A 14,482-nucleotide genomic window follows, 5' to 3' on the forward strand; every position below is an offset into this window, starting at 1 on the left:
TTGTGGAGAGGGGGCTAGTTAATCACATTGACCCCCACTACTCAACTGATACTTATTTTATCAAACCTGAAAGACAATGTTGACCTCGGTGGAATTTGAACTCAGAACGCAAGGACAGAGAAAATGTTGCTACGCGTTTTGCCCGGTGTGCTAACGATTCTGCCAGCTCGCCGCGTCACTTTGTGTAAATATTGCAATTTATAACAGGCTTCTTTAAGCAGAATAACAAAAGTATTAGTTGGGAAATAGAAGGAGAAGGAGAAGATAACATTTTTGCAGTAATTGATTTGCTTTATATTCAGTATCATCTAAAAAAAAAAGAAGATAATTTCGTTAAATGAATTAAGTCAGCGAATTATGAGTTCATGGCTTTGTTTCATGATCCCAATTCCAAACAATCTTGGAGTATTCCAGAGAAATAAAATGGCATATATTTGTCAAGTAACGTGATATATTTTGTAATTCGATATGAGCAGGAAAGGCGGTAAGCTGGCAGAAACGTTAGCACGCCGGGCGAAATGCTTAGCGGTATTTCGTCTGCCGCTACGTTCTGAGTTCAAATTCCGCCGAGGTCGACTTTGCCTTTCATCCTTTCGGGGTCGATTAAATAAGTACCAGTTACGCACTGGGTCGATACAATCGACCTAATCCCTTTGTCTGTCCTTGTTTGTCCCCTTTGTGTTTAGCCCCTTGTGGGTAGTAAAGAAATGAGAAACGTTAGCACACCGGGCGAAATGCTTAGCAGTATTTCGTCTGTCTTTACGTTCTGAGTTCAAATTCCGCCAAGGTCGACTTTGCCTTTCATCTTTTTGGAGCCGATAAATTAAGTACCAGTTACGTACTGGATCTATCTAATCAACTGCCCCCACCCTAAAAAAAATTTTGAACGTTGTGCCTAGAGTAGAAATGTATATGAGCAGGAATAGATTTTGGATATAAATTTTATTTATTACCCTTAACAATTCTATCACAATTCCATTCCACAGAATCCCTCAGTGCCAGCAACGGAAGTATATATTCAATAGTTGGCCCTTGGTATAATGGGAGCCTGAAAAAAAAAAATATATATGAATACATATTGGTTTCAAATGTTGGCACAAAGATAGTAAGTTCGAAAGAAAGACTAAGTCGATTACATCCATCCCAATGCTCTACTGGTATTTATTTTATCGACTCTGAAGGAATGAAAGGCGAAAACGACTTCGGCAAAATTTGAACTTAGAATCTAAAGACGGACGAAATGCCGCTAATCATTTTGTCCGGCATGCTAACGATTCTGCCATATCGCCGTCTTCGCCCAAATAATAATAATAATGGTTTCCAATTTTGGCACAAGGCCAGCAATTTTGAAGGCGGATGTAAGGCGATTATATCGACCCAGTACACAGCTGGTACTTAATTTATCGATCCTGAAAGGATGAAAGGCAAAGTCGACCTTTACAATATTTGAGCTCAGAATGTTAAGAAGGACGAAACTCCACAAAACATTTTGTCCGGCATGCTAATGATTCTACCAGCTGACCGCCTTAATAATAAATAAATATTGCCATATATTGCGCCGAGTAAGGTTGTGTAAATTTGGCGCCAGTATGGCAGTGTAATTAAAAAGTTAACTTTATGGTCATGTGGTTTCAGGTTTAGTCTCAGCGTGCAGCGCCTTGAGCAAGATTCTTCTCCCACAGCATCAGGTTAAACCGATGCTTATCGAGTGAAGCTTTTGTGTTATTTGTTCTGCAGCGAATTACAAACACTCCTTTATCAATCTCGCTTTGAGAAATACTGCGAAACAGTTAACTGGATTGTTGTGAAAATGTCACCAATGACACAATTGTACACCATACTGCAAATTACTCAAATAACAAGATAAAGAAGAATTCCTATCTAGATAAATTAGACCATCACAAACCACAATATTAAACACTCGTCTGTCTCATATCCTACCTGCAATTGCGGGGATCGTAACTGGGAAACATTTCCCCCGAAGTCGTGATATATAGGCTCAATTCACCAGATGGTATTCAGAGGAACTAAATGGGGCTTACTGCAAAGAATGGTTGAGTCAACACCTTTACTCTTTTAGATTCATAGGCAAAAGGTATTATATTTTCCCATCACCTTTCTTCTAAAAGCGTAGGGACAAGCAACATGGCTGCGCTACCGGAATATTCCTCTTCTATACATCAATGGTCCACATAACTGCCGGCTCTGTCTGGTTGAAAAACAATACATCTCGAAACAGCCAGTGATATCTTTCAATAAGAACTCCAACATAATTACTTAATTCTGTCTCTGAGTCCCTTTTGACCTGGTTCAATTTCAAAAACGAAAAAGATTCCTCGGTGAACCAGGGAAATCCACCCTTACTAATTAAAATTAATCCCAGCAGAGTCGCTGCCGCTGCATCAATCAACATCTCGCTGCAATCTTAATAGCTTTCTCCTTTCAATGGAATCCCAATTTATTAATAAATATATTAATAAATAAGTAGGCGTGGCTGTGTGGTAAAAAGCTTGCTTCCCAACCATATATATATATATATATATATATATATATATATGTGTGTGTGTGTGTGTGTGGGGTATCTGTATGTATATGTGTGTGTGTCTTTGTGTCTGAGTTTGTACCTCTTCACAGCTTGACAACCGGTGTTAGTCTGTTTACGTCCCTGTAGTTTAGTGGTTCGGAAAAATAAGTCCTGGGGTCGATTCATTCGACTAAAACTCTTCAAAGTAGTGCTACAGCATGGCCCCAGTCAAATGACTGAAACAAGTAAAAGATAAACGATAGAAGATAAATGGAATCTTACCGTATACCAATGTTGTTCTGAAGAAAAGTTGTTAAACCCGATACGAACATAATGCTGCATATTAACTTGGCTTTGAGCATATCGTTTTCGCCGGCGCACACAAGATCTGCCAAGAGGAATCCGACGGTAAAGCTGCTGGATATCGATAAGAGAGATTGCTGGTTCAAATACACCAAAAATATAACAAAAATCAAGTTAATTGATGGGTGTTTTAAACATAGAATGTTTTAAATTCGAGTAATGTGCATGCGCGCATGTTTGTATGGATACATGCGTATGCATGTATGTATGTGTGTATGTATGTATGTATACATGTATGTGTGTATATATATATGTCTGTATGTATGTATGTCATCATTCAGTTTGCTTCAAGATTTCTTGCCAATAGAGAAAGAATTGGTTTCTAACCTGCATCCAAGGCTCCTTCATTGGAACTTCAACATCAACAGGGTATGTACGTACGTATGTATGTATGTATGTATGAAGGTTTGTAAGTAGGTAAATAGGTAAATAGATAGGTAGGTAAGTTTGTAGGTAGGCTGGTATGTATGTATGTATGTATGCATGTAGGTAGGTAGGTGTATGTTAGCAGCCCTTTCCTTTGATAATATTGGTATATCGGTAAGGCGGTGAGCTGGCAGAAACGTTAGCACGGCGGGTGAGATGCTTAGCGGTATTTTGTCTGCCGTTACGTTCTGAGTTCAAATTCCGCCGAAGTCGACTTTGCCTTTCATCCTTTCGGGGTCGATAAATTAAGTACCAGTTACGCACTGGGGTCGATGTAATCGACTTAATCCGTTCGTCTGTTCTTGTTTGTTCCCTCTATGTCTAGCCCCTTGTGGGCAATAACGAAATAGGTATTTCGTCTGTCTTTACGTTCTGAGTTCAAATTCTGCAGAGGTCTACTTTGCCTTTCATCCTTTCGGGGTCGATAAATTAAGTACCAGTTACGCACTGAGGTCGATGTAATCGACTTAACCCCTTTGTCTGTCCTTGCTTGTCTCCTCTATGTTTAGCCCCTTGTGGGCAATAAAGAAATAAGAAACGCTAGCACGCCGGGCGAAATGCTTAGCAGTATTTCGTCTGTTTTTATATTCTGAATTCAAATTCCATTGAGGTCAACTTTGCCTTTCCTCTTTTCGGGGTTGATAAATTAAGTACCAGTTGTGTACTGAGATCGACCTAATCGACTACACCCTCCCCCAAAATTTAGTAAGGGCCTTGTGCCTAGAATAGAAAAGAATATTGGTATATTGGTGACATGGAAAGGGGAGACCACAAGTCTTCTAAGAAAAAAAAAAGACTTGTACAGGCCTACACATACACGTGAAAATAATATCAACAGCGACTTTAACAATACACACATACAGAGAGAGAAAGAAAAAGAGATACATACTTACATGCATAGAGCGATCGATATACATACATACATACATACATACATACATACATATATATATATATATATATATATATATATATATATATATATATATATATATAAATATATATATACGCAATGTTAATTCTCTAAATGAAGTATTAACAGTAACTGCACGATAAAGTGTAGTATATTGCCACTTAAGTGTGGCTGACCCCTAGGGGTGGATGTTACTGTTGCTTTTAGCCCCAGGAGGACATCTCCTCCAGCTGGCTTATCGACACACTACTGTGTCCTGTTTGCCAAGGGATAACTTCCCTTGGCAAACAGGAGCCCCAGGAGGACATCTCCTCCAGCTGGCTTATCGACACACTACTGTGTCCTGTTTGCCAAGGGAAGTTATCCCTTGGCAAACAGAACACAGGAGGACATCTCCTCCAGCTGGCTTATCGACACACGACTGTGTCCTGTTTGCCAAGGGATAACTTCCCTTGGCAAACAGGACACAGTAGTGTGTCGATAAGCCAGCTGGAGGAGATGTCCTCCTGGGGCTAAAAGCAACAGTAACATCCACCCCTAGGGGTCAGCCACACTTAAGTGGCAATATACTACACTTTATATATATACGTATATATATATATATATATATATATATATATATATATATATATATATATATATATATATATATATATATATATATGTATGCACACACATACATATATACATACACACATATGCCACAGTCACACACACACACAGACACATACATATTCGGTATTGCGGAGTGCCTGTATGAATGTGTGCGTGAGTGTATGTGTGTGATAGTAAGAGACATAGAATGGGTACACTATTTATTGGTATAAGACCTCAGACCAAATAATGAATATATTAAAAAGGTTTTGAAGAATTGAATCATGAAACTTAAGTCAATGTACTTTTTACTCTGCCTAAGTATACATACATACATGTATATATATATACATATATATATATGTATATATATATATATATATATATATATATATATATATATATATATATATATATATATATATATATATATATATATATATATATATATATATATATATATAGCATCGACTGAAGATGCACTATGTAGTATACTTGAGCTCAAGCCTAAAGCAAGCCAATACACATGGACGTTATAATGATTATCCTGTGTCAGAAGTGAAACCGGTATGAATAATATATTTGGAAATAGTTTGATTAATTACAAAAGAAAATGCAACTGAGAATTGTTCCCCCTCTTATGTTTTCTATGTTTCATGACTAGTTCCGAACTATTTTTTAATACACACACACACACACACACACACACACACACGCTATAAATGGGATAATAAAATCACCTGTAGAGCCACAAGCAGGCTAACACGTAATGGTGGAACGTCACAAACTTTGTAAATCAGCTCATTACTAGCAATTTCATATTCTATTTTAATATCTTCACTGGGTTTCGATACGTCAACACCACCTTCTTGGTTGCTTCCATTCGCATCGACGGTCAATATGTTTCCATCATATTCTTCACTGTATTCAGCCGCAGATTCCTCGATGATTTCAAACTGTATTTTGTCGATATTCTTCGGTCTTGGTACATCTGTTGAAATAGTTACATGAAACACGTGTTTATATATATATATATATATATATATATATATATATATATATATATATATATATATATATATATATATATATGGATATATATAGTTTTAGGGAAAATAACCAATTTTCAAGAACTCATCGATGAAAATCCACTATCACATATAGAAAAATTAATAATTAAAAGCACAATAAATGAGTATAATATAAAGTAAAGTAAATATCATAAGATAAATATAATAAAAAGATTACACGTGTTTCATAACCAATTTTCAAATAGAAAAGAAATTTAAATCGATTAAAATCAATTGAAATTATCGAAAATAAGTTCTATTCAAAAATATAGCTACTCGTCAGATCGTAAGTAGAACAATAATTAGATATATATCTCAACCAACAATAAGTACCAAATGAATTAATATGAAATACTTATTATATAAAGATAGAAAAATTATTTAAAAAATATCATAATATCAAAATAATAACCATTCAATAATCATCCCTTCATCCATTATAATAACATGTATATTATATACAAAAAACATCTTACATAAATTATCATTGTTTTAAATTATCATTGTTTTAAATACAAGTTGAACGAAGTTTAAGTTTAAAATAATAATGAAGATAAAATTAGTACATATTTAACCGGTGTAATAGTTAAAGCTATACTATTTAAAACAATGATAATTTATGTAAGATGTTTTTTGTATATAATATACATGTTATTATAATGGATGAAGGGATGATTATTGAATGGTTATTATTTTGATATTATGATATTTTTTAAATAATTTTTCTATCTTTATATAATAAGTATTTCATATTAATTCATTTGGTACTTATTGTTGGTTGAGATATATATCTAATTATTGTTCTACTTACGATCTGACGAGTAGCTATATTTTTGAATAGAACTTATTTTCGATAATTTCAATTGATTTTAATCGATTTAAATTTCTTTTCTATTTGAAAATTGGTTATGAAACACGTGTAATCTTTTTATTATATTTATCTTATGATATTTACTTTACTTTACATTATACTCATTTATTGTGCTTTTAATTATTAATTTTTCTATATGTGATAGTGGATTTTCATCGATGAGTTCTTGAAAATTGGTTATTTTCCCTAAAACTATATATATTTTATATATACTTTATCTATAAGGCTCAATTTAATTTTAATTTTTTATAAATTGATTTTAATTGAGTTTTTTACCTGTAATTTTGGATTTTGTCCCTAATAATATTATTATATATGGATATATATATACATATTTGTTCATACATAAGTACGTACAAATATATATGTATGTATGTATGTATGTATGTATGTATTATGTATATATATATATATATTTGAGCATTGTAGTTTGCTTGAAGCATTGTAGTACAGAAGTACAATAAGAAAAGGAAAATAAAGAAAGGTTCTAACAATACAGAAAGTTTTACATCCTCAGAAGGAAGCAGTCCCAAAAATATCTAGTTACACCGATTTCGTTATTTTATTTAAACTGCTCGGAGTTTGGTTTAGCAGCAGTAGCAGCAATTCTCCAACACACACACACACACACACACACACACACACACACACGTATATATATATATATAATTGTTTAAATTCTTGCTCTGAAGAAGGCTCATTGTTGGAATGTAGATAAGGAAAAGAATGTCTCATTTTAAACTTGGGAAAATCTTGCATAGTTTTCACTGTTCCTCTAACAGATTGTATTTGCAACGTGCGAGTTTATTGATTGATTTCTTTTTCTGAAAATCCAAGCTTATTGTCACTCAGGGGCGAGCTGGCAGAATCGTTAGTACTCACAAAACCAACTGTACCAATTATCATCGGTAGAAATGTAAATTTGTAATCCAGATATAGAAGCTGGAGGTTTCGAAGAAGTTGTCCATAGTTATCTTCTTTCTCCTTGATTTTCGAAGAGATATTCTCATCGAGAGGTCAGGTGACTTCTGTGATAGTACATACTTACCTAAGCCTAAGAACTTATTGTAAAGGGATATGCTGTCTATTCCAAATTAAAGCGGATTTAGCAAAACTGATGGTCTATTTAATTCAGTGATACCAAAATAGGTTTAACCCTTAACCAAAACGAGTGTTGGCTAATGTTTCCATAACATGTGAGGGGGTGATGAAAAGTTCCTAGCTTCAGGTAAAAGAAAATACAGGAGGATCATTTAATTATGATTTTATCCAACATATTCCCCTCTCAGATTCACACATGTATTGCAGTGGCTCTTCAGTTTTTCTAAGTCCTGCAAAAGAACTTGAAATGTTGAGCCTCAAACCAAGCCTTTTGCAATATCATTAAAACTAGTTACTTTTCAGCACACTCTCGTACATTGAAATCTCGGTTTACGAATTTACTTCGTTCCTGAAGGCTGTTCATCACACGAAGCATTCGTAAGCCGATACTATTTTTTTCATAGGAAATTCAAGAGAAGGTACAACGAATTCGAGCAAGGATGTGAACTGAGCGAAAGCCACACAGTAACTGAAACTTTTCCGCTGATACTCTCAGCTTGTCGCAACCGTTAATGCCGGCTTGCGAGTTCGTTGCTCGAGACACCGTTTGTCACTCGAGACGTTTTATAGTTGAAAAAATTGTTTGTAAATCGATTTTTTCGTGATGAGAAGCATTCGTAAACCGAGATTCCACTGTATATTGTTTATTCTGCCTGTCTAAGTCACGTGTTTCTAGTACGTGCACCGAATTATATCAGTTTCACTTTTGGTATCAGAGACGTTACTGCTTTGATTGGCCTAATTAGATGTACGTGATGTCTCACCTTCTTTACATAAATAAGTGGGATCCCTTTAACCTCGTAATTTTTATCACAATGATAAAAAAGAAAACCATAATAATATTGATAAAAGTGTAAGCAAGGCTATGTAGTTAGGAGGTTCGCTTCCCAGCCACATGGTTTCGGTGTGAATACCACTGCGCGGCACCTCGGACCATTGTCTCCTATTGTAACCCTGGACCGACTGATGACTTGTGAGTGAAATTGAGAGATGGTAACTGTTGGGAGGCCCGTCATATATATACATTTATATGTGTGTATGTATATATATATATATATATACATTTATATGTGTGTATGTATATATATATATATATATATATATATATATATATATATATATATATATATATATATATATATATATATATATATATATATATATATATATATATGTATATATATATGTATATATATATATATATATGTATATATATGTATATATATATATGTATATATATATATATATATATATATATATATATATATATATATATATATATATATATATATATATATATATATATATATATATATATATATATATATATATATATATATATATATATATATATATATATATATATATATATATATATATATTACATGGAAAAATGCGAGCATGAAAAGTAATATTCTTAAAATCATAAACCTGGAAAAGTAAAGGACAAGTTATTACACCTGTAAAAGTATAGGACAAACTATTACTTCTAGTAAAGTAAAGAATAAGAAACTTTTTACTTAAAATATTGCAGCAAAGAATGCCAGTTCTTGTAATTTATCACTCTTTACAGTTCTCATCTTTTAAATTCATTGTACAAAAACTGTTCAGCTAATTTGTAAGTTTGTCTAATTAATTAGTCACTTTTTTCTGTATTTAAGGTAGTAAATTAGCGAAATTCTACTTAAATAAGTATAGTATTATTTGTAAACTATAATAAAATAAGTTTTAATATTCAAATTTTAATTTTAGTAAAAAGTTTCTTATTCTTTACTTTACTAGAAGTAATAGCTTGTCCTATACTTTTACAGGTGTAATAAATTGTCCTGTACTTTTCCAGGTTTATAATCTTAATAATATTACTTTTCATGCTCGCATTTTTCCATGTAATCCATGATTTTTCCAGGCATTGCTGTTATAAGATAATTAATAATGTGTGAATTAATAATTTAAGATTTTACCTTATGAAATACTGAAAGTTAATATTTCAATTTTTCCATGTAAGTGATGATATTTCAATTTTTTACATGTTTAATTTAAATATATGTTGTGATTGAATTATTCGATATTACCCATCCACATCAAATTAATGGCAGGGCTTTTTACCATGTTGTTGGTTGTACCATGGCTCACCATAAGTTACAAACAAGAAGACCCCAAAACCATCAGTTACCTGGCTCACCTTAAGTTTTCTAATTTTGCAATATTAGGAGGTCACAGGAATTCGATTCCCAGACCGAGTGTTGTGAGTGTTTATTGAGCAAAAACACCTAAAAGCTCCACGAGGCTCCCGCGAACCCTGCAGTACTCTTTCACCAAAACTTTATCTCACTCTTTCTTCCTTTTTCTGTTGTACCTGTATTTCAAAAGGCCAGCCTTGTAACACTCTGTGTCACGCTGAATTTCCCCGAGAACTACGTGTCTGTGGAGTGCTCAGCCACTTGCACGTTAATTTCACGAGCAGGCTGTTCCGTTGATCGGATCAACTGGAACCCACGTCGTCGTAACCGACGGAATGCCACGATATATATATATATATATATATATATATATATATGGCTGATAGTTAGCAAGGTGGGACACACATAAGAAAGAAGAAAGCAAAGGACCACTGATGAGGTCACAGAAGTGTGACGAAAGAACTCTGGCCGAAATAGGATTAATGTAATGTAATGTAATATAAAGCTGAAACAAATTAACACCAAATATACAGTGCGTGTGTTTTTATTGGCTAAACTGGCAATATGACCATCCCCAAGTACAACAACAATATATCTATATATATATATATATGGGTGTTTGTGTGTGTATATGTATATCACAAGTGATACATCGTGGTCGTTGTCAGTTTTTTCTTTGTAAATATGTCCATAAGTGTGTGTGTGTGTGTGTGTAGGTTCGAAACCACCTGGTGGAAATAATTTACCCCAGAAATTTAAATGTGAGATTAAAGATTCGATTCTTCTTCGTAAAACATCGAATTTAAAACTCCATGAAATCATTAGACAACCGACATACAAGTTAGGGAAAGCAAAACATTTTTAGTGGGATCACTAGAAAGAACAACAACATTAATTTACCTTGAATGTTAGGGCTTGCCATTTGAACGCAGCGTCAATATAAATAAACTTTCTGCTTCAATGTTTATCAGTTTTGAACGTGCATCTCACGCCTTCTCTCATTTTCTCTCATTCTCTCTTTGTGTCCTTCTGCCTCTGTCTCATTGTCTTTCTCTTTGGCCCTCTCTATCCTTTCGTCTTCAATTTCATTCACAATCTCCACCCCTTCACTATTTAAATATTTAATGGACTAACATATCTACCTCTGTTTAACCTTGTGTGTGAGTATGTATGTAATGTATGCTTGCATGTTATGTATGTATGTATGCATGCATGCATGCATGTGTTTGTATGTGTGTATGTGTGTGTGTTTGTGTTTGTATACACACACACACACACACACACACACACATATATACATATATATATATATATATATATATATATATATATATAAAGAGATAGATAAATTGATAAAGATGAATAGATAGATAAACATTTATATATATATATATATATATATATATATATATATATATGTGTGTGTGTGTGTGTGTGTGTGTGTGTGTGTGTGTGTGTGTGTGTGTGTGTGTGTGTGTATGTATGTATGTATGTGTGTTTATACACACACATGTATACATGTATATATACATACATGCAAATATGTATAGTCACGAATATAAATGAGCTAGCTATATTCGTAGCCATGCTTACGTCGATACATGGCACTTTCAGGATGATAAAATATAAAATACTAACTGAATCTCTCCTTCTTTCTTTCTTTCTTTCTTAACAGTACGTTATATTTTTTTCCTGATGTGTGCAGGCGAATCAAGGATTAATTGAACGAGTGATCTAGCTGCAATATGTAATTTTATTTACCTAATACAAACTATACATACCTCCCCACCACCACCACCACCGCCACACACGTATGCACACACAGAATTTTCATTTTAGAAATGCAACTGTAGCTAACTTTTACATTATTTCGATTTTAGATTTGCTTGGATAATATCGCATCTCAAATATCCAACCCTTACCGAGGTTCTAGAAATAGAGACACTGCAACCCATCTGGTAGAATACAATTACAGCAACTCCACATCTGACGTCTTAACGGCACATGTTTCGCAATGAAGAAAGATATCTGAAGATGATATCTAAAAGAATTACATAGAACTCACAGAAAATACATTCAAAACTAGATGCATATTGCATACTCATTCGTCTTTATTCAAAGGCAGAATTAACTTTAACACCTTATTTGAATACAGCTACAAACTGAACGAGAGTGAAATTAAAAACACCCCTATAAGTTAAAGCATTGCTGAAACTGTAATCTCATATACCAGTGGGTCAATGAGATGTCATTTCGTTTGGCAGAGAAATATAACTTATTGATTCAATGCGTCATTTTATTGCATAGAAGGAATGAAATTTTGTCCATGTGCAAATTTGTAAACAAATTTCTTTAGGAAAAGAAATTCAACTGGAAACTGGATAACCACCACCACTACAACTATTCACACAGATCATTGGCTGAAGGCACCTGACAAAACCACATCACAGTAATATTGGTTTCAAATTTTGGTAAAAGGCCAGCAATTTCGGGGTAAGGACGTAAGCCGATTACATCGACCCAAATGCTCAACCGGTACTTATTTTCATTATTTACATAATGCACATGTAAATAATGTACATAATTCCTCATCTCTTAAATATGGAAATGCGGTACTTATTTTGTAGACCGCAAAAGGATAGAAGTTTACCTCGGTGGAATTTGAAGTCAGAACGTGAAGACGGACGAAAGGCCGCTAGACATTTCACTCGACAAGCTAACGATTCTGCCAGCCACTTTTATAATATTGTTCTAGTAACATTACAGTAAATATATAATAAGCAACACCTCCCTGGGTAGTAGTAGTAGTAGTAGTAGTGGTGGTGGTGGTGGTGGTGGTGGCGTCGGTAGCGGCAGGAGCTGCAGTTGCATCAAGTGTCTTGTATAGGTAATGGCGGAACTGACCATTTCTGCAGAGATTCCTTCTCCACCATCAACCGCCCGTCAGCACCGTAATACCGTACGTTTCATCACCTCACCAAAGAATTCGAATTATTACCATTCAATCAGTCAATCAATCATGTCTTAAGATGCTGAAATCTCCCAACGAACTTCATCCATGCTTGTTTTTCTTTCTTTCTTTTTTTTTTGGCGCAAGAGTGGCTGTGTGGTAAGTAGTTTGCTTCCCAACCATTTGGTTCCGGGTTCAGTCTCACTGCGTAGCACCTTGGGCAAGTGACTTCTACTATAGCCTCGGACCGACCAAAGCCTTGTGAGTGGATTTGGTAGTCGGAAACTGTAAGAAGTTCGGCGTATGTGTGTGTTTGTGTGTGTGTGTGTGTGTGTGTGTGTGTGTGTGTTTGTCCTCGCACCATCGCTTGACAACCAATGTTAGTGTGTTTACGTACGTGTAACATAGCGGTTCGGCAAAAGAAACCGATAGAAAAAGGAATAAGTCCTGGGGTCGATTTGTTCGACTAAAAATGCGGTCCTCCAGCATGGCACCGCAGTCAAATGACTGAAGCAAGTGAAAGAACAAACGAATAAAGGGGTCACAGCCAACGAGAAACTGCGGGTGTGGACAGATGGCTGCTGACAACAATGGTGTGTCCTGGAGGAGAGGTGGTCACGTGTGACAAAAGAAAAAAAAACTGATGAAGAAAGCAAACATAGTCCGTTACAATATGGAGTTGGGTTGTTGTCTCTCGCTCTGTGACACTGTTAGTGCAAGAATCTTGGAAGAATTGATTGGTTTCAGACAAAGATGGTCATCGAGCAATGTCTGGAGTTCCAGCGGCCGTTATCTTTGATCTTTTCCTTGTCTCAGTAATTAAACAGAGGCCATGAATGTCGTACGGTGATTGTCGTACGCTGACGAAGGGTAAATACTCGGAAACCCGGGTCCGTGCGTATCACGTCAGATCGACGATGGGAAGGGTGACTTCCCTTTGCAAATACCGACAGGGCACAGAAAGTGTGTCAATAGCCAGCTGGAGGAGATGTTCTCCTGGGGCTAAAAGCAACAGTAACATTCACCCTTAGGGTTTAGCCGCATTTAAATGACAAATATACTTCACGTTGTCGTGCAGTTACTGTTTATACCTCGTTCAGAGATTGAACATTTTATATATATATATATATATATATCCAAACCTTCCAACACACACACACACACATACACACACACACACACACACACACGCACATATATATATATATATATATATATATATATATATATATATATATATATATATATATATATATATATATGTATGTATATATATATATATATATATATATATATATATGAACACACACAATAATCCCTCGAGTATCGCGGGAGTTATGTTCCAAAACCCCCTGCGATAGGTGAAAATTTGTATATTTTTATTTATTATTTTTATAATTTGTATGTTTATCTTATTATAAATGCAAAACAACACCACCGAGGAATCGACGTAAGCTTGAATAATAAACCGCGATAAGTGAACCGCGATA

The 14,482-nt window shown here is 34.6% G+C and overlaps 1 protein-coding gene across 1 annotated transcript in view; it reads right to left on the reverse strand.

Moving 5' to 3' along the window:
* Nucleotides 1–11,104, reverse strand: part of LOC106879370 (solute carrier family 23 member 1) — a 37,961-nt gene extending 26,857 nt beyond the window's left edge. The window contains exons 1-4 of the mRNA XM_089339715.1: nt 10,943–11,104; nt 5,561–5,811; nt 2,807–2,964; nt 954–1,048 (exon numbers count right to left, since the gene is read on the reverse strand). Coding sequence (XP_089195841.1) covers nt 954–1,048; nt 2,807–2,964; nt 5,561–5,811; nt 10,943–10,964 — 526 coding nt within the window. The 5' untranslated portion in view covers nt 10,965–11,104. The remainder of the gene's footprint in view (nt 1–953; nt 1,049–2,806; nt 2,965–5,560; nt 5,812–10,942) is intronic.
* Nucleotides 11,105–14,482: the final 3,378 nt, after the last annotated feature.

This window comes from Octopus bimaculoides, chromosome 22 (genome assembly GCF_046866305.1).
Source record: "Octopus bimaculoides isolate indiv1 chromosome 22, ASM4686630v1, whole genome shotgun sequence".
Classification (NCBI taxonomy): Eukaryota; Metazoa; Mollusca; class Cephalopoda; order Octopoda; family Octopodidae; genus Octopus; species Octopus bimaculoides.